Source organism: Cygnus atratus, chromosome 8 (assembly GCF_013377495.2).
Source record: "Cygnus atratus isolate AKBS03 ecotype Queensland, Australia chromosome 8, CAtr_DNAZoo_HiC_assembly, whole genome shotgun sequence".
In the NCBI taxonomy this organism is placed as follows: Eukaryota; Metazoa; Chordata; class Aves; order Anseriformes; family Anatidae; genus Cygnus; species Cygnus atratus.
The window spans coordinates 21,235,309-21,255,663 of record NC_066369.1 but is presented as its reverse complement, the minus strand read 5'-3'; the positions used below and the strand labels follow the sequence as shown (position 1 = coordinate 21,255,663).

At 63.6% G+C, this 20,355-nt stretch overlaps 2 protein-coding genes across 2 annotated transcripts; both read right to left on the bottom strand.

Moving 5' to 3' along the window:
• Positions 1-120: 120 nt before the first annotated feature.
• Positions 121-4,932, bottom strand: MPL (MPL proto-oncogene, thrombopoietin receptor). The gene is given in 13 exon segments (XM_035537459.1): positions 121-351; positions 461-548; positions 660-835; positions 837-1,004; positions 1,088-1,230; positions 1,327-1,499; positions 1,784-1,913; positions 2,047-2,203; positions 2,271-2,531; positions 2,533-2,543; positions 2,710-2,885; positions 3,031-3,151; positions 4,830-4,932. Coding segments are annotated over 13 exon segments (1,938 nt in total).
• A 1,877-nt stretch (positions 4,933-6,809) lies between these two features.
• Positions 6,810-19,009, bottom strand: TIE1 (tyrosine kinase with immunoglobulin like and EGF like domains 1). The gene is made up of 24 exons (XM_050712352.1): positions 18,922-19,009; positions 18,284-18,418; positions 17,528-17,815; positions 14,359-14,469; positions 14,081-14,236; positions 13,842-13,973; positions 13,447-13,587; positions 13,206-13,334; positions 12,680-12,825; positions 12,384-12,528; positions 11,987-12,145; positions 11,674-11,811; positions 11,278-11,568; positions 10,075-10,365; positions 9,192-9,505; positions 8,881-9,091; positions 8,610-8,720; positions 8,337-8,527; positions 8,153-8,266; positions 7,914-7,984; positions 7,657-7,697; positions 7,353-7,449; positions 7,069-7,168; positions 6,810-6,881 (listed from the first exon to the last, which is right to left on the bottom strand). The coding sequence occupies exons 1-24, from the start codon at positions 19,007-19,009 to the stop codon at positions 6,810-6,812; spliced, it is 3,672 nt and encodes a 1,223-aa protein (XP_050568309.1).
• Positions 19,010-20,355: the final 1,346 nt, after the last annotated feature.

Below are 20,355 nucleotides of genomic sequence, written 5' to 3'. Positions count from 1 at the left end.
CTCCTCCCAGCTCGGCAGTCGGTGGGTGGTGGGGGACGGGCTGGGGGGTGGGTGCTGTCGCTGCGGGGGGCGGCGCGAAGGAAGGAGGAGGCGGGGTGGCGGTGCAGCAGTCGCTGTCGTTTATGGGGGGGGGGGGGGGGCGGCTCAGGGCGGCCCGCGCGGCTCCCAGCCGCTGACGAGCAGGTAGGACTGGTTGGCGATGTCGGTGCTGGGCGCCCCGGCGCGGGGCAGCGGCCGGCCGGCGGCGGGCTCCGGCGTCGGCGGTGTCAGGGCGCCCGGCGGGGCGGGCAGCACCTCCAGCAGGCAGGGCAGCACCGCCTCCTCCGGCGGCTGCTTGTAGAAGGCCTGCGGGGGGCGGACGGCAGGGCTCGGGGCGGCCCCGGCGGCTGCGGGGTGCCGGGGGGGTGCCGCCCCCGCCCCCGTCCCGTCCCGTCCCGTCCCGTCCCGTCCCGTCCCTCACCTGCCCCTGCTTGCCGCCGTCGTGCAGGAAGCTGCCCAGGGCGCGGTGCAGGTCGGGGACGGGCGGCCACAGCCGCTGCTTCACGCTGCTGAGCGCGGGGGGAGGCAGGCGTCGAGGGCAGGCCCCCGCCCCGAGGCACCGCACTGCCCCCGGGACGGGCCCTGCCCCCCGCTGCCCCCCGCACGCGGCCCGGCCTTACCTGTACAGGGAGGGGAAGGTGCACCGCAGCCCCAGCAGCGCTCCCGTGAAGACCAGCGGCAGCACCGTCACGCTCGGGATGATCCAGCCTGCCTCGGGGGAGCAGCGGTGGTGGTGCTGGGCGCAGCCCAGGACCCCATCACACGCCCAGCCCCGCGCCCCTCAGCACACCTCCCGCACCCTTACCGGCGTCGGCCGAGGCGTCGACCACGACGGGTTTGGACCAGGCGCTCCAGCTGCCCTGGTACCGCGGCCCCCCGGCTCGGGCCCGCACCTGGGCACGGTAGCGGGCGCCTGGCCGCAAGTCCAGGACTTCTCCCCTGGCCGCCCGCGGGACCTGCAGGACCTGCGGGGCAGAGCCCAGCTGGGGACGGGGCTGCGCGGGCACCCGGCTGCTCCGGGGGTGCCGGCCTGTGTGTTGTGTGTTACCTTCCAGCCGGGGCTGCTCTCGGCGGCGTAGCGGACCTGGTAATCCAGCTGCTCCGCCAGCTCCTCCAGGGGCGGCAGCCACTGCAGGCTCAGCTGGCCCTGTGCCACCGCCGCCTCCACCAGCTGCGGGGCCTCCGTGAGGACTGCAGGGACGGGGGGCGTGTTACTGGCACCCTACCCTGGCACCCTGTGCCCAGCATCCTAACAAGGGCTGGGGCCGTTTTGGCGCTGGGACCGACCGGCCTGGTGCAGCCAGAAGGGCTCCTTGAAGTAGCTGAGCCTGGGCAGCACGTGGGGCCGGGTGACGTTCACCAGGACGGCGATGGCGCTGTCATTGCTGGGCTGGAAGGTACAGGTGTGGGCTCCCTGCATCCCCACGCTGGCCTCCTGGCACCGCTGCCACATATCTTCCCTGTACGGTGAGCGGGCAGCCTGTGAGCCCTGCCCTGGTGGCACCGCTGCCCCCACCCTCTGCCAGCCCTGCTCTGGGGCAGAGACCCCTGTCCCCCAGCCGGCGCTGCTCCTTCCTGCTCTTGCCCAGGAAAGTCGGGGTCGGAGCAGCAGCGTGGCCGGGGGAGGCGGTGGGGAGCTGCGAGGCTGATGCTGGTGGAGCAGGGCACGGTGCCTGGTGGCATGGTGTGGGACATGGGACACTGCTGCTCTGTGCCAGCACTGCATCCCCGCCGTGCCCCTCACCTTATGCCAGCCCCACGTGGAGTCTCCTGGTAGAAGAGCTCGTGGGAGCTGCTGTGCTCCGCGGGGTCCCAGCTCCACTCGCAGCGCATGTGCTGCAGGTCAGGGGTGCTGCAGCACAGCCCGATGTCCCCTGGGCAGGCGAGAGCCGGGGCAGGGAGGGGGCTGCTTCCCCTGCCCTGGCCCCCCAAAACCCAGCTGCTGCACCTCACCTACCCCAGGACCTACTCCCGGGTGTGGGCGCTTGGCAGCCCCCGGCCGCTCACCGGAGGAGTGGGGTGTCTCCGCGGCCACCGCCTGCGACCAGGGCCCCCACACGCCGTCCATGGAGGTGCCGTCGGGCTTGGTGCGCGCCTGGATGTGGTACCTCACCCCCGGCCGCAGGTGCTGGAGAACCACCCAGGTGTCGGCCTGCACCAGCCCCTGCAGGAGAGGTGTGAGGCTTTGGGGGGCCGCTGTGTCCCCCGAGCCCCCCAGCCCCTGTACCTACCTGCCCTGCTCGCGGGGAGGCTGCGGCTCCCCCGGCCGTGGGCGGGTGGGTGCTGCTGCTCAGATGGGTGGGGGGGTCCCTGTCCCCGGTGTGCTGCTTGCCGGGGTCCCACGCTGTGCCGTGGGGCGTCCCCGCGGGGCTCACGGCGCTGTAGCGCACCTCGTAGAGGAAGAAGTTTGGGTAGTCAGGGAGTGGTGGCTGCCACGACACGTGGAGCTGCCCCGTGGCTCCGGCCCAGCGGGCGCTGACGTTCACCGGGGGGGGCGATGAGACCTGCGGGGAACGTGCCGTGGCGTTCCCCTCCTGCGGCAGCCCCGACACGGACACCCCCGGCCCTGCTGAGGCACAAGGTGCTGCCAGCCCCTGGTGGGCAGGGAGAAGGGACCCAGGTGTAGGGATGGTCCCGGTGCCCTGGTGTTGTGCCGCGGGAGGGACTCACCCACCACGTCCACGCTGAGCTCCCGCTGGTGCCTGGTCTGGTTGGTGGCAGCGTCCAGGACGAGGACGTGGAGCTGGGTGAAGAGCCGCACGTCCTGGCTGGGGAAGGCGCAGACGTGCCGCGTCCCGCCGGCCTCGCGGCGCTGCGTGGAAACTGCGCACGCCGTGGGCACGTCCCTGAGGAACAGATGGGGTCCTCCAGCACCCCGTGGCTGGGGCCAGGTAGAGGAGAGGGGATCTGGGGCATGGCACCGAGGTGTCACCCAACAGCACTCCATGTGCCAGGCCGGGCCATGTCCCCGCCACGTCCTACCTGCTGTACCAGTAGTAGAAGTGGCTCATCCCGCTCGCCTCCTCTTCCTCATCCCAGAAGCATGTGAGGTCCTCGAAGGAGCGGGAGAAGCAGAGGATGTCCTCGCGCACCTCCTCCAGCAGTGCAGCGTCTGGCAGGAGGGTGGGCGTGAGGGAGTCCCCAGGCACAGCACTGTCCCCAACATGTCCCCATCCCACCCGAGCCCCTGCCAGCGTGGCACCGTGGGGAGGGTCGCGCACATCACCGTGACCTGGGCTGGCAGCCCTGCTCCCCCCTCCCCAGCACGCAGGGTCCTTCGGGACAAACAACCATCCCGAAATAGCCCTGCGGTCGGAGGGGGCTCGGCCCGGCCCTGGAGATCAGCGGGAAGCACCCCTGCCCTGCTCACGCCGGAAGGCGCGCGGAAGTGCGATAAGGAGGAGCAGCGCCCCAGGGGCCTGGGGGCTGGCGTGGGGGCACACGGCTCTGAGCACGGGGGGGGTGTCAGCCCCAGCCCGGGGTCTGTGGGGGGCTCTGGGTCTCTGCACCGCTTCCTCCCTTTTGTTGCAAGGGTAAACTGGAGCGTCGCACCCTTGCAATGCCTGCTGAGCCCTTTCCAGGAGAAGGGAGTCACCATAAGAGTACCACGGTCCCCCGATGTCTTTGCCAGGTGTCCCCTCGCTCTCCCTGCCCCTTACCTTGCCCTGACCCCTGGCCCTGTTCCTCCTTTCCCAGCTCAGCATCACCTTCCTCCCCCAGCCCACGTCCCCTGGCCACAGACCACAGCCGCTCCCCGCCAGCCTCCCTCCTACCTGCTCTTCCCTTTTCGCACCCTCCCGGCTCCCCCCCGGGCCTGCTCTGGCCTCCTGCCAGCACCACCCCTTCCCCAGCCCTGGGGGACAGGACGGGACATGGGACAGGGTGGCCGGGTCCCTGCAGCCTGGTGGCACGGAGACCTGCGTCCCCCTGCTCCGGCTGCAGCCCGCGGCGCTGCGGCACCAGAGCATCTTTGCTCAGTGCAGGCAGTTTCCTAGGAAAGCTCACTGCTCAGCTCTGCAGCTGGCACGAAGCGCCCTCAGACATCACGCTGGCAGCACTGCAGTGGTGTCGGGGTGTAGAGGCTTCAGGCAGAGGATGATCCCAAACCCTTTCCTCCCACTGCCCCTATAGAAGCAACTTAAAGTGTGCTCCAGTGCCTGCTGTAGTAGGGTGGGCAGAGACCTTGTGTGGGTGTGAAAAGATGAAGCACGAGATCAACAGTTCTTTTCAGTTAATGCTTTTTATGGTGTTACAGAAAGGGTTAGAAGACCTACGGAGGGGCTCAAAGGCCACGTGGATGGACCTGAGGCTAAGAGAGCCGTGCAGCGGGCTGCAAAGCAGCAGGGAGCCCGGTGGGGCCAGCTCAGGGCTGGGTGGGAGCATCCCACCGGGGAGGTAAGGTCACGGCGCTCAGGGCTGCGTGCTGCGAGGCTGGCACAGGAGCATCGTGGTGAGCCAGCAGTGCTGCTGCTGTGCTGCGGTGCAGAGCCGTGCCCTGGGATTTTGCTCAGACCTTGTCATCGGGAGCCCCTGTGCAGCAACATGATGCCACACGGCTGGCAGCTGCCACCCCAAAACCGTTCCTTAGGGCTGCCAGGTCCTTTCTGCAGTGAGGGAGGCGCCCCACGTGTGAGTGGGGGCTCCGTCGCCCACCCCGAGCACACCTGGGTGCCCCCTCCCCAATCCCACACCTCCCTGCCTGCTGCGGGGGTCTCGCTGCACCCTGCCAGGCCAGCATGCCAGCTCCCCTCTGACCCTCCTGGGGGGTTAAAAAGGCCCCCAGGTCCTACCTTGGGATGTCACCAGCTCGGGGGCCATCGCGGGGCTGCGGAGGCTCAGCAGGACCACGGTGAGCAGCGAGGGCAGCCAGCCCCGGGGCAGGCAGGCCGCCATCCCGTGTGCTGTGCTCGGTGCTTCCCGGCGCCCCGGCTGCTGCCGCGGCTCCTCGGGGCGATACCTTTATCTGGGAAGTGTCGGCTGTGCTGCTCAGGAAGCCTGGCTGGAGGCTCCCCCCACCCCATCGCCGGCACTTCCCCGTGCCCAAAACCACCGTGCCGCGGCCCCTCCGCCGCCAGCCGCAGTGCCAAGAGAGACTGCTCCCATCAGATAGGCGGCACGTCCTGCCCTTGTGGCTACCGGCACGCCGGGAGGCCGGGGTGGGAAGAAAAACAACCCCTGAGAAAGCAGGGAGGCCCCTGCTCGGGGCTGGGCAGGCTGCTGGGTGCTCCGCGACACCCGTCCCCTTGCTGGCACGTCGGAGCATGGGGCACAGGGCAGCGGCTCCGGCTCCATCCCACCCCACGCTGCCCCTTGCAGCTCTGCACGGACCCGCTCTGCCTTGCAGCACCATCCAGGGCTGGGCAGCTGCTGGCACACGTCCACACCATGCCACGGGGGGGTCGGCATCTCCTTGCCCCACAGGGGATGGGGGCAGAACTGCCAGCCTGGGGGCACAGAGGGAAGGGGGGGAACAGCCAGCACCAGTTTATCACAGTCAAGTTTTGTCAAACCAATCCCACTTCCTTCTCCATCCGGCGACTGCGACTGGGCTTTGCAGTCAGAGAGGCAAAAACACTCAAAACTCAAAAAAAAAACCCTGAAACTTGGTTTCAGCATGGCTGGTGATGCTGCCCCATGTGCCATTCCCAGCAGCAGCCCCTTCGGTGCAATGAGGGGCACACTGTACCAGGCTGCCTGCAGGGGCTGGTCCTGGTCACCTTTTCACTGGGCACCTCAGTGATGGAGCAGAGAAGATCAGAGAATCACAGAATCGTCTAGGTTGGAAGAGACCTCCAAGATCACCTAGTCCAACCTCTGACCTAACATTAACAAGTTCTCCACTAAACCATATCGCTAAGCTCTACATCTAAACGTCTCTTAAAGACCTCCAGGGATGGTGACTCAACACCAAAAAAACCAACCCTTTCCATAAAGAAGTTCCTCCTAATATCCAACCTAAAAGATGCTCACTGATGGCTGCAGTTGACACCAAATAGCACTGGAGGCCAGAATGGGAAATCAAAATGGTATTGATACGCAGGTGGGTGCCAGCAGTGCCTGGGGACATGCCTTGCTCCATGGGGACGAGCTGGGGGACCAGCCTCGTCCCTGTGGAGAGCCAGCTGAGGGGACACTGGGATCTGGGGCAGAGGACCAGAATGGTGACAGAAGTCACTGCTGCAGCAGCAGAGCAGCAGACACCCTCCCCTCCGCCAGAGCCGGCTGTCCGTTGCACTATGTTTATTGACCATAAAGCATAGCTGTTGATTTCTGAGGGGCTAGTGCCGAGCTGGAGGCCTTGCACAGTGCTTCCTCCTGTGCCATGGCTGCCGTGTCCCACGCCGGCAGCGATGCTCGCAGCCCCGCTGGCACCAGAGTATGCTGAGAGCTGCAGGGCAGGGAGCTGCCAGGACTCTGCTTCCTTCTCTCACCCCAAAATTCGGGTATTTGTGTCCTGCCACGGCTGCAGCATCCCCTGGCTCCTGGGGACAGAGCCCCTCTCCTGCCCTCTCTGCTACATGCAGCTGGCGATTGTCCTTCGGGGCCATCCTCGCGTGTCCTCCAGCAGTGTCGGTGCCGTGCCAGTACATGCGGGGAGGTAGCCCAAGGGGATGGCACCGTCCTGCTGCCAGGAGGGCACTCTCTGCAGGTGCCACCGGCATTGGGCCGCTGTCACCCGGCGGGGACAGGCAGCCTCTTGTCCCCGCAGTGCTGTCCCAGCAGGCTGGGGGCCAGCGTTGTCCCCCTGCGGCGTGGAGCCGGGCGCAGCCTCACGCCTCCTCGGCGGTGGCATCGATCCCTGCGTAGGTGAAGTTCTCGAACAGGGCCATGTTCACGTAGGCCTGCGTGGGAACCCGAGTCAGGAGCAGGACGTGACGGTGTCCCCGTCCCTGCTCCCTCCCGCACCCGCTGCTCACGGGCACGGGGCTGGAGCCCGCAGAGCTGCCGGGGGGAGACGTTGGGGTGCTCTTGGTGGGGTCGCACAGGGATGGAGGGTGGGTGGCCCCCCTGTGCCCTGTTTCCACTCACCTTCCGGGCCTCCAGCATGCGGATGAGCTGCATGGAGATCTGGGCGAAGGGCGGCCGCTCGTAGGGGCGGTCACGCCAGCACTGCCGCATCAGCTCGTACCTGGGGACAGAGCCCGGGCGGTCAGCGTGCGCGGAGCAGAGCGGGTGGAAAAGCTGCTCGGGGAGATGGGGAGGAGCAGGTGGGAGGCTAAAGCAAGGGGAAGGAGGTTTGGAGTGCACAGGGGACCGGCCAGGAGCTGCCCCTAGGAGTGGTGGGGGGTATGCGGGACGCTCTGCCCACTTACACCTCGTCGTCACAGTTGCGGGGCTTCTCCATGCGGTAGCCCTGGGGCAGCTTCTCGTAGAGCTCGGCACACGTCATCCCGCAGTACGGAGTCCCCCCTGCGGCCACAGACACACGTGTCCTCATCCCCCTGACCCAGAGCCCCGGGGAGGACCCACATGGTGATGTCCACCCTGTCCCTGGGACAGTGCCCAGGCCCCCGGCCACCGCCCCTTTGGGTTGTCCCCTCCAGGGCTGCAGCAGGACAAGGGCTCTGCAGACCTGCAGGGACCCAAGCAGGCAGAGTGGACAAGGAGGAGCCTTACCCAAGCTGACGATCTCCCAGAGCAGGACACCAAAGGACCACCTGAAACAGCAGGAGGTGAGGCTGGGACAGAGCCAGCGGCAGTGTCCCACTCGTGAGTAAGGGGACAAGCAGACGGGGTTTGTGGTGGGACTGGATGGGGCCAGGAGGGCAAACAGGGCTTGGGCAGAGCCTGCAGCTCCCCAGGGATGTACCCGCTGCCCTGGAAGGACAGAGGTGGCCATGTCTGTGCCCCGACCCCAGTGTCTGTGGACTTACACGTCGCTCTTGGTGGTGTACACGCTGTAGTTCAGCGACTCGATGGCCATCCAGCGAACTGGCAGGCGGCCCTGGGGAAACGGAGGGTGACCTGGTGACTGTCAGGGGACATCCGATGGAGGGAGGTGTGGGCAGCTGGCATCCAGCTGGTCCCAGCATGGTGGGGTGTTCCCGCTGCCAGGGGGTCCTGCCCACCGCATCCGTGCAGGCCCCACGGAGTCCCCTAGCCCCTGCCTCACCATCGTCTTCTTCACGTAGACCTCCTCCCCTCTGGAGAGGCCAAAGTCGGCGATCTTGGAGGCCAGGTTTTCTCCCACCAGGATATTCCTGGCTGCCAGGTCCCTGTGGATGAACTGAGAGAGGCCAGCAGTGAGCCATGGCGGCATGGGAGCACGCCCCTGCCCTTGTATCCCTGGGACGTACCTGCTTCTCACTCAGGTACTGCATCCCCTTGGCCACGTCCGAAGCAAACTGGAGGAGCTGCTGGGAGGTGAGGGTGGACGCGGTGCCGTGCTCCTTGGCAAAGGCCGGGTCGGTCTCCAGGACTCGGCTTTTGCGGAGGAAGTCGAGGAGGTTTCCGTAGGGGGCATACTCGATGGCAATGTACAGGTAGCCTGCGGGCAGGAGGAGGCAGGGCTCGTGGGGCTGTCCCCAGGAACAGGGAATACCCAGCAGGGAGCAGGGGACAGCCCTCACCCTTGTTCTCACAGGCCCCCAGCAAGTTGATGATGTTGGGGTGATGGCCCAGCTTGCACAGCACCTCCAGCTCCCCGGCAAAGTCCCGGTGGTCGTTCTCTGAGGCAAACTCTGCAAGCAAAGCAGGGATGCACTCCTCGGTCCTACAGGAAGAGGCCTTCCTCCGCTCCTCCGTGGTCATCTCCTGCCCCTCCTCAGCCCCGAGTGCTGCTCAAGACCCAGCTGTGTCCCCCCACACCCTCTGCCCTGCCCACCCCACAGCAGCACTCACCCTTCAGCATCTTGATGGCTGCGTTCATCTTCAAGCCATCCTTCTTGATCATGGCCCTGATGACCTGCCCGAAGTTCCCCTCCCCGATCATATCCTCGAACTTGATGTCCTCCCACTCCAGGATGGGGTAGCTGAGGGGCTCGGGCTGCGGCTTGGGCCGGCGCGTCAGCGTCAGCGTCCCCGAGTTGAACTGCAGGATGGTCTCTTCGCCCTGCCAGATGGGAGCAGGTGAGGTTAGGGGCACCGGGCACCCCTCTGCCCCGCGGCGGGGCCGGCAGGGCAGGCGTCATGGGCAAGGGTGGGCTCCGCACCCTCTCCACGTGGAGGTGAGGCCTGGCTGCATCCGGACTGGAGGCTATGGAGCGTGACCTGGATCGGGCTGGGACGTGGGGAGCTGGGGACACCGTCCTGGCGGGGCAGGCGGCACTCACCGAGCCAGACTGGTACGTGAAGGTGCGGCGCCGGTGGAAAAAGTTCTTCTTGATGAGGAAGAGCGCCAGGAGGGCAAAGAGGATGGTGAGGCAGGTGACGGACACGGAGCCGACGATGGCCAAGAGCAGCTGCTGGTCTATTCCCGACTGCTCGGTGCTCTGGCTGCCCAGGCTGGGCGGCACGCTCAGCGCTCCTGCCGAGAGGAGGGAGGGAGGTCAACAGCTGAGCCCTGCATCGTGGGGCTGCACGGATGGCTGAGCACTGAGACCTCGGCCCTGTCCCAGCATCGTGGGAGCCCACGAAGGCACCAGAGCCCACCCCCAGCTCCCAGCAGCACAGGGGGAGGCTGGTACTGCCCGGACCCTGCCAGCAAACTCATCGGTTCCTGGACCTGCAACCAGCTCTGGTTCCTCCCTGTGTTTCCACAGCCACCAGCCCCTTTTGTGCCACCTCTGTCCTGCCCCTTGCACATCGTGTCACCCTCTGACCAAGGCAGAGCCACCCAGAATCTGCTCAGGAGTAGGAGGAGCAGGAGGTCTGAAGACATATACACAAGTGTTTGGGCTTGGGTTGCTGCTCCAGAGGTTACCACGAGCAGCCCGGCCTCTCTGCTGACCCAGACACTGACACCGAGCTCCAGCAGAGAGCTCCAAGCTCCTGGGGAGAGGTGGGCAGCAGGGCACGGCAGGTCAGCGGTGGGGCTGCGGAGGTGACACCTCCTGCCGAGGGGCTGTGGTGCAGCCCCGGGGACACCCCACTCACCGTCCCCCAGGGTCTTGGCTTTCACAGGCTGGCTCCACTCCCCCGGGACGTGGGAGTTGGCCCGGACACGAAACTGGTAGGTGGTGCTGGCGTTGAGGCCACCGACGGTCTTGGTGGTCTCGGCGCCGTTGTCGGTGTCAATCCACTGGGGCTCGCTGGTGCCCCCCACCTGCTGCAGCTCCACTATGTACTTGGTGATGCCCCCGTTGGGGTACTCGGGGACCTGCCAGGAGAGCCTGACGGCCGTGTCGGACACGGACTCTGCTGACAATGACCGTGGGGAGGAGGGCCCTGGGAGGAGGAGAGGAGAGCGTCAGTCCCAGCATGGGGCTCCCAGTGCTGCAGGGGCAATCGTCCATCTCTTCGCTGTCACGAGCAGCAGCTGGTCACTGTCCCCTTCCTGACGACCCTGTGTGGGCTGGGAGCTGGCTTTCCAGCCACCTTTCAGTCTCACCTTCTTCCCTGGATCTGCCCCTTGGGTCAGACCACCTCCCTGGTGTCCTGCCTCCAGCGGTGGGCAGAAGTGGGTGGGGATGGGAGGGTGGAACAGCAGGACAGGGCTGCACCACCTTTTCCCAGCCTCAGGCACCCTCAAGCTAGATGTCTCTGTACTGAACACCTCTTGGGATATTTTCTTTCTTCAACCCTTCCTCACAGATGATGTTTTTTTATCTTTCCCACTTCCTCCTCTGAGCCTTGCCCACATCCTAAAGCACACATCCCGCAATTACCCGAAGCTCTCACAAGCACAGAGCAGAGGGAGCACTACATCCCCTCGGCCTGACACGCAAGAAGCCTTCCCAGCAGGTACCAGGCTGCGCTGAACCTCACTGAAGTCACAGCTTGTGCGCTCCTTCCCCCTCGTCTGCCAGGAGGGTTGGCCAGGCTGACGGGACATGACCACCCAGTGAGATCACTGGGGTGAATGCAAACAAAAGGAAATGTTTTTTTTTACACGGAATATAATTATATTGAGGAACTTGTCGCTACGGGGTGTTGTAAGGGCAGCAAGCGTAGGCAAGCCCAGCAAGGCTTGGGTGAGGGCACGGAGGACAGATCTGTCTGCAGGCATCACACGTTTCTGCACTTCACCTCCCAGTTTCCTCCCCCTTTCTCCATGAGGTGCAGGTAGGAGATGGCTCCCCTAAAGCCCCCCATGCTCTGGGGGGAGTGTGCCTTAGCCTGGCCCCGCGCGGTGCCCACCTTTGCTGTTGATCATGACCTTGTAGAGGTCGGAGGGGGGCCCCAGGCTGGTGCAGTGGTACACCAGCACCTCCAGCCCGTACTCCTTGTTGAACTCCAGGTCTGCGATGCGAGCGGAGAGCACGGAGATGGACGTGATGTTTTTCTCCCAGACCAGACGCCTCGCAGAGTCAAAGAGATGGACGATGAACCCGTGTGCCGGCTCGTGGTTACTTGGCAATTTCCAGTTGACATGAAGTGTGTTTTTCTCCTCGATGGACCAGCCTTCAATCACGGGCTTGACTGTGGGCTCTGTGAACAAAAAGGCAGCGAAAAGTGACCACGTGCCAGCCCTGAGGCTTGGCGGACCCCATGCCATGTAGGGTCAGGTTTGGGGTCAGAGGGATGGGGGCCCACCTAGGCACTCGGTCACCATGACGGCCTCAGGTCCTTTGCTGCCCTCCCCGCCATCCCCCGGCCGGCTCAGCTGCACCTTGACAACATAGGCAGTCACCGGCCGGAGGTTCATCAGGGTGATGTTCTCGCTGTTGTCAACTGTTGGCCAAGAGGACATGTCAAAGCCACGCCCCACACCCACAACCTGCCCCACCATCGGTGTCCTCCTTGGCATCACCACAGAGGGTCCCAGGGGGTCCTGCTGAGCGGGATGGAGACCTCTGCCCACCCCAGACCCCTCCACCAGGTCCTACCTGTGAGGACAGGCACATACCCACAATAGAAGACCACACTGAGGTGTCGTCCTTGGGCTTGTAGAGCAGCTTGACGGAGACGATGGGTCCGTCGCCAGAGAAGCAGTCCACAGGTGACACCACGAGCTGGCGGCTCTGCTTGGCCAGCAGCCGGGGGGGGCTCAGGGGCGCTGGGGGCACTGGGTGTGAAGGAAGGAAAAATATGAGTAGGACCAGAAGCAATGAGGAGCAGAGTGTGGGGACATCCACCACCTCTCGGCTCTTTCCAGCATTGTCAGGGAAGGGAGGACCCCAACAAGTGTCTTATCACCACCCAAACCTGTCTGCTGGCACTGTGACACATGATGGGCGGCATCTAGTCCAGCAGGGGGCTCACATTGCCACACCATGCCCCCAGCACCTCCACTCATCCCTCACCTCGGATGTTGACCTTGACTTTCCGGCTGTCCTGGCCCCCGGTGGTGGAGACTCTGCACTCCCAGAGCCCTGCGTCGTCCTTCATCAGGCGCCGCACCTGAAACTCGCAGGTGATCTGCCCCGGCTCGATGATGGCTTTGACCAGCTGTGGGCACAGAGGAGCCATCCATCACTCCCTGCGGCAGCCCAGGCCAGTGGGGAGACCGCTGATTTTGGGGAAGCCTGCAACACGTGCCAATGCCCAGGGATGATGGCGGGGTGAGGACACGGGGTGGACGCGGGGCAGTGTGCGGTACCTTGAGCACAGTGCCGTCAGCTTTGCGCAGCTCCACGCCGTCGCTCGCGGGCAGCGGGTTGCCGGTGGCCACGCAGCTGATGATGGGCTCCGAGCCCAGGTTGAACTCCAGCTCTGAAGCCAGCTTGATGATCTGGGGGAAGCGGTCTGGTGCGGAGAAATCAGCGTTAGGGCTGGTCGTGCTTTGTCCCATGTACAGGAGATGCTCAGACCTTTCCCCAGTCACATCTGCAGTGCAGCCGGTGCTGGGGGTTGTGGCTGAGCAGTGGGGTCCATCCCAGATCCCTCCCCATGCTCCAGGCCCAGCGATGCTCTCGGCACAGCTAATTCATGAGAGCCGGAGTACACACTACCCTTGCAGCTCAGCACCCTGGTTTCCACGGGGCTGGGGGCTATTTCTGCCAGCAAGGTGGGCTGCCCGCCCAGCTGCATAGGCTGGCACCAGCTCCCACCATGTCCCCAGCGAGGAGGAGCTGGAGCCCCCCTGCAGGGGACAGAGACCCGTTGCAGCCCTGCGCCAGACTCACCTGACTTCTCGCAGTGCTGCCCGTGCCAGCCCGCGGGGCAGACGCAGCCGCTGAAGCGGTTACAGCTGCCCCCGTTCCGGCAGGCGCAGCCCAGGGCGCAGTCGGGGCCGTAGTATCCCGGGGGACAGGCTGCGGGAAGAGAAATGCTCACTGCTATCCCCAGCCACGGTGTGCCAGTGGTCCCACGCCGGGGCAGGGACCCCCACGCAGGGCCGGGTGGCAGATGCCCACATCCCCGTACCTTGGTTGCAGCGGGACCCGCTCCACCCCGAGGCGCAGGAGCAGCCGTAGGGGTCTGGCAGGCAGAAGCTCAGCCCCCTGCAGCCCTGGGCTCTCTGGCACGTCTCCTGGCAGTTGCGGCCAAATTGGCCTTCCCGACAGGCTGGAAAACAAGCAGTGTGCCTGTGCACAGCGTGGTGCCAGCCTGGGGTCCTGAAGCCCCCCATCACCACCCCAAGCAGGCAAGGAGTCCCCACCCCAAAGCTTGTCCTGAGGAGGTGGATGGTCCTGCTCGAGAAGCAGGGGGCTGGGGATGCAGACACAGTTTCTGGCCGTGATGCCTGGATCTGGGGCTGCAGCAGGGAACCCCCCGGGCACAGCTCATCCCCACGGGGCAGAGGCAGCCGGGCGCCCTACCTCTCTCGCAGCGGGTGCCCGTGAAGCCGGGAGGGCAGATGCATTCACCGACGTGGTCGTGGCAGACACCCCCGTTCAGGCAGTCGGGACAGTCCTTCTCGCAGGACGGTCCCCACTTCTTCGCGGTGCATGCTGTGGGGAGAGCAGAGGGCCCGTGGGGTGGCACTGGTCTAGCAGGGCCACGTGTCCCTGTGGGACAGGAAGGGACAGTGGGGTGCCACCTCCCCGGCCCTGCTCACCTCTCACGATCAGCCTGTAGAAGGCACTCCACAGAGGGCTGTCCCCCATGAACGTGGCGCTGTAGACGCCGTTTTCGCTCACGCTGACGTTGGGGAGGGTCAGGGTGAAGAGGTCGCCCTGCACCTCGCCCCGGTCCGTGGTCTGGTAGTAGGTACCTGCGAGGGGACAGAGGGTGACCTGGGGACACCGGCACCCTGGGGTGGGGGAGTGAACGGGGCTGGGAGTGGGGCTGGCGCAAGGCACCGTGTGGGAGCAGCCCTGCTGCGGGGCCACTTGCCATTTCTTTTCCACATAACGTCCGTCTCCTTCCTCTTGAGGACCCTGGCAGAGAAGGTGGCCGTCTCAGCGATGTTCACAGACTGCGTGGCCCTCACCGGGAAGAGGTGGGCTGTGGAGGAGGAGGAGGAGGAGCAGGCTGAGGGCAGCACTGGCACCCCTGGACCAGCCACCCCAAAACACAGCCCAAGCCCAGCGTTCCATGGGGTCATCGCCACGCACATCCCCATCTGCACCCCTGCTAGATGAGCTGCAAGAGGGCTGTCAGCCCAGGGACGGGGCGTCCTGCTCTCCCGTGATGCTGGTGACAGCAGCCTGGGGCGACGTGACAGCCTGGGACACCCTGCTTGCTGCCAGACCAGGGAGTTGCGGAGCGGCTGCAGACAGGCGAGGGGCAGCGAGGGGCAGCGAGGGGCAGCTGCCCCTGCCTGCAGCAGAGCACTCAGCCACGGCACAGCCATGTTTTCCTGATTTCCCACGTGTCAGGGTATGCGACAGCGATGAACTCCCATAGCTATGCTGTGCGTCAGCCAGAGCGCAGCTTTGAGCCTAAACCAGGCTATAAATATGTTAAGGACTGGGAAGCCAAGCCCTGGGCGTGCCAGGGCAGACACAAAGAAGGGCACACTCAGGTGCCGGCTCCCAGGGCACCAGATCGCACACCCTGACACCGGCTGTGCTGGGTGGGAGCAGAGCACATCCAGCCCTGCATCCTGCCCCCAGCGTGGGCCAGCAGCACACACCGCGGACGCCCGGGGAAGGGCACAGCAGGTCGAGTGCATCCCGGTAATTCCCCAGGAGAGCCTCCCCGCCTGCACCACCTGCAGCCCGGCAGCTTCCCGAGTCAGCTCTTATCTCTCTTTTCACTCTGCCACACTTGAGATTGTTCTTCCATGGGTTTTGTTCTTGTCAAAGGCACACAGATTTAGCCCTGGTCCTGCCCAGTTCCTTGTGCACAGAGCACAAGGAACTACCTCCTTGTCCCCTCTTCACCTGCCTGTTACCAGTTTTCTCTTGTGCTTGCAGTGGGAGAGATAACATCAGATAACTGATGGCTCTGCGGTGCTCCCAGGCATGCAGGATCTCACAGAGCTCTGCACGTCTCCCTGCAGCCCCCTCTCTGGCAGCCCAGGAGGCTCTGCCCGCCTCTGGACCTTCTGTCCAATGCCTCAAGTGAGAGCCCAGCATCTAACCTTGCAAAACAGGGTCCCCATGGGCATCTTTGCCTTTGAAAAGGAATTTTCCTATATGAGGGTGCAAGCCCCCTCTTAGAGAGCTCGTAACGCAGGCCGGTGGCACACCAGCAGCCTTGCAGCCTGCCCGCTGGCACTGATGCAAGCCAAGGAGAGGTCCTGGCAACGCAGCACTGCTCATTTATGCTATTTATTGCCTGTCTTCTCTTATCAGCCCTGTAATTTTAGACAGATCCTCTGACAAATTTCCTGAACTTCCCTATTGTGTTCACCGACGCAAAAATAAAATAATTTCATTTTTCTGCAGTGGCCTCTCTGGGCACCTTTCTGCTCTGGATATCTAAAAAAAATAGTTTATTGTCAGGTTTAAACCCTTCATCAAATTGCTTCTTGGGATATTTTTGGTCTGTTTTACTGTGCTTTTACAGCAAAATTTTCAAAGTTTCAAATCTTTCTTATGTTCCCACTTGCGCACAGCCTCTTGGAAGACACCAACTCTCCTCTGACAGCATTCCCTACCTGCTGCTTATCGATACTGCTTTTGTGCATGCTCAGCCCCCCAGGGAGAGCCAAAACAATATGCACTTCAGTCTCCAAGGTGGTTTCTTTATACAGCCCTCACTCCCTTGGCAAGATTTTTTTTTGTTATTTTTCCCTTTGATCAGTCTTTCTCATTTTTTTCTAAGCTTCTCCTTCTCTAAATTAAACAGAGCAACAACAGCTTTTTGGTCACCTGTGACTCCTGCAGGGGCTTTGGACCAGACCAGTGAGCCTGGGTCCCAGCCACCACCTCATCCATGCAATATAGGGGTGCAGAGCTCCTCTCACTCCCCCTTAACTTACTGCAGTGCTCTTCCAACGTGCCCACGCCCTCCCTGTCCCCTGTGCACCCCTGTGCCTTCCCTCGCCGCTTCCCAGCACTCTGCCCTCCTCCCTCAGCACCTCCCCAGCACTCTGTTTGCCCAGGCTGTCCATCTCTGTTCCCGATAAGACCGCTGCCATTTTCAGTGCAAACCCCTGGCGGAGGACACAGACCAGCCCTTGCTCCTTGGAGGATGCTCATGCCCCACCAGTACAGTCCTTATCGCAGTCTGTTCCCCAGTTTGAGATACTGGAGCAGCTCAAAACAGTGTGGTAGAGCTGAATTTTAACACAGGCAGGGAAATGTGTTGTTTTAGCCAAATCTTTCTAACAAAGAGCTAGAAAACATCCAGAGGAAAACACCTATCGCAGAAAATTTCAGTCCCAACAGCTCCGTGAAGTCTCAAGAGCCACGAGAAGAGGAGGTCAGCAAGGGCAGTGCCAGAGACTATGATCCCTGGGCATTATGGCCAGCCTGAGGAGGCCCTTTTGGCTCTATGGCCCTGCAGAGGAGCAGGGGCAGGAGACAAGCCCCATGCTGCCTCCTGCACCCAGCCCTCCCCACGAGCCCGGCTGGGGCAGAGCCAGCCCTGCCAGGGCCCCTCAGCAGGACCCTGGGGCTGGCACTGCCCGCTGGCCCCTCTGCCTGGTTGATGATTGCCAGACCTCCCCACCTCCTTCAGCTTCCCTCCGCTCGGACCTTGCCCGGCTCCTGCACGCCGCTCCCGCCCCAGGCGGCTGCCGCCGGCTGCCCTGCCCACACACCGCCCTGGCAGGAGGCCACCAAGCGCCCCTGGGGCCAGGCCAGGCTCCTCAGCTGAAAATCCCTCTCCTCCCGTACCTTCATGGGGTGCAAATGCTACTTCATTGCACCAGGTGCCATCTCCTGCATGCTACGGGTTAATCCACAGCACCCTACAAACATCAGAATGGCTGCTGCTCATGCCCAATGCTTGACCAGACAAGACCTCGTGGTGGTGGTCCACCACCTCACCCATGTTCTGCACAGGAACCAGAGCTGCCTGCTGACCTGAGAGCTGCCACCACCAGTGCCAGAAGACCCCAAACCTAGCTTCAGTGACTGGGTCACACTGCCCTAGAGCCCCATCCGCTCACCGTTGTGGCTGTTGTGCACGTAGACCACCTGTGCCTGCTCCGTTGGGGTGCGCCCCATGCAGTACAGGATCCCCACCAGGTCGGGCATGGAGAAGCCCCTGGCCTGGACGTGGTTGCTGCGGTTGCGGTAGTTTTGGAAGCCCGTCTTGGGGTGTGTCATCACGATCTTGTTCTCCCGCTCAATCTGCAGGTAGCTCACGTCACGCTCGCCCATGACGCAGGAGAGGAAGAAGTCGGAGTGGGACAGGCTCTGCACGTTGGCAATCAGGGTGATGTCCAGGATGGCCCCTGTGGGGGGGAGCACTGGGGCACGTCATGGCCAGACCAGGGCTTGGGCCCACCCAGGTCAGTCACAGCGACAGACCCCCATAACCCAAATATCACCCCTTTTCCAGAACCTTCTTGCCCCCAACCCAACAGCATGGCACAGTGGGAATTTCCAGTCTCCTTTTGGAGATCCCCATGGGCTCAGGTCCCTGCATGAGCCAAGCATGCAGCAGAATGGGATCCCCCTCTCGTTCCATACACTGCCTGTGCCCCAGCCCCATGCCGGCGTGCAGCAGAGGGCAGCTCAGCCCTGGCACCGCCAGCACCCGAGGTCTCCAAACCACCAATCTCACAGGGATGTTTCCTCCCTCCATGCCCCCCTTCAGTCCCTGCTCCACCAGCACCACTGGACTGCCATGGCTGCCTTGTCCCACCAAAGCTCCCTGAGCAAGGGGCTGCCCCCAGGGCAGAGGGAAAGGGGAGATTTACCTGCCAGCCACGGGAAGAAAAGCAGAAGATAAACTCGGAGTTCCATGTCCCAGCGGCGTGTCCTGAATCTGGCACAGGTCAGAAAATCCCCACCATGCCCCAGCCACGGGGGATGGAGCCAGCAGTGGCAGTTGCCTACAGGATCCACATGAGCGGGGGCTCAGGACCCCTGCCCCCTGTCTGTGCCCCCCATCTTGTCCCTGTAGTGCTGGTTGGCGTCTGGGGGAGCCAGGACCCCCTCTTCTGGCTCATAGCCTGGGCATGGTGACGAAGATGCCCTTGTCCCCACCTGCTCAGCAGCTGCCCGGCTGCTTGGCAAAGGGGCTGCCCGGTGGGGGCTCTTCCCCTGGGGTTAGGGCTGCGTGCTCAAGGTGTCCCCAGCCATGCTGAGCCCCAGCCAGGCTAGGTGGTGTTCCAGCCCCTTCCTCTCCTGCGATAGTGAGGGTCCTACACCCGAGCCCGCTCGGGCGGCGGCATCCTCATACCCTTGGTGTGCCCCTGCGGCTGTGGGAAGGGCTCTGTGGAGCAGGGAAAGGAAGGGGGCCAAGGGGCCGCGGCTGGCGGCGGCGGCGGAGCCAAATCCTGTTTCCCATGCGGCGTTTCCTGCTCTCCACCCATTGTTTGGAGCCAGCCCTGACTCCAGGAGCCGCGGGCGGGAGCTGCCCTGTGCTGGATCTGCCCCATGGTGCTGAGGCCGTGCACAGCTCGGGACTCCTCGGCCACCATGAGTCCAGCTGGGCCATCCAGCCTCCCTCTGCCCCCATCCCCAGTGCTGGCTGAGAGGTGTCCAACACCCCTCTGGTAGGGAAGTCCTAACGCTGCTCCTTCTCTTGCCACTTACCCCTTCACTTCTGTGTGCCAGAATTTGGTACTGCAGTCTGTACAACAGATGAGCAGCCCCAGGCAGCCCCAACAGGGTGCCACCATCCCCTGCCCCATCTGTGTCCCTGCAGGGCTGGGTGGCAGCACAGGGGGTACCGCAAAGCTGCTCTGCGTGCAGAGGCCCATATCGGGGCAGAGGACTGGTTTGGCACCAGATGAGACCTTGCAGCAAGACATGGCCAGCCAGCCCAAGCAGGAGGGCAGCAGCTGCTGAGGGGAGAAAAAAAGCCCTCCGCATGGCCATAAACACGTCTGGGAGGAAGCTGGAAGCAGCCGAAAGCCTGGCTTTCCTTGACCGCCTTCCAGCCCGTCTCCCTCTTTCCTGTTTCAGAAACCGCCCGTCCTTGGGCTACACCCAGGGGAAAGCTCTGGGCCCTGACACGGCGGCAGCCTCTCCGTGTGCCTGCCCAGACCTGCAAGGCCATGCTGGCCTCAGATGGGTGCTGGGCACTGGCTGTTAGCCAGGTGAATTCACGGCATTCCTGAGGAAATCGCCGCAATCTTCACCCGCTCAATCACACGTTGTTTTCAAGCAGCACACCGAGTTGTTCCCATGTGAAAGCCTAGGCTGCTGGGGAGCAAGCCTCGTGTTTTGGTGTGTCCCGAACCCATGCTGTATCCGGCCAAAAATCTAAAGCACACATGGAAAGGAAGGGGAAATCCATTCATCGCTTCCGACTATTTACAGCGCGCTCTGGGGCCATACGGGGCCCGAGGAGTGCCGAGTGATGGCAGTGGACAGGGACACTGCCGTGCCGCCTCCGTGCCCGGCTCACACCCGCTCCTGCCAGCACAGCCATCGGCTACCCCATGGGAGCGATGGAGAGACCCCGAAAAGATGGGTGCTGGATGCAGCTGCCTACATTTGCCTGGAAAATGAGTTATATTGCTTCCTTGGTTGGTGGGCTGTGGGTAGGTGAGGGGCTACATCTTTGGGAGATCCTGGGGCATGTCTGTAATTTAAACAACGAGTGCATGTCCAGAAGCCTGGCTGCCCCATGTGGGCTGGGCAACTGCAGCCGGTTCCTCCTGCAGTCAGTGCCGTCTCTCTGCACTCACGGGGACTGCGTTGTCCAGCTTTGCCTGTCAAACCCAAAGCTGATTTGCAAAAACTCTGGGTCAGGGATTCATCCATGCACTCAATACAGCTGCAGGAAGGGGGATAGGCAGATGAAAACATAAATAAATGG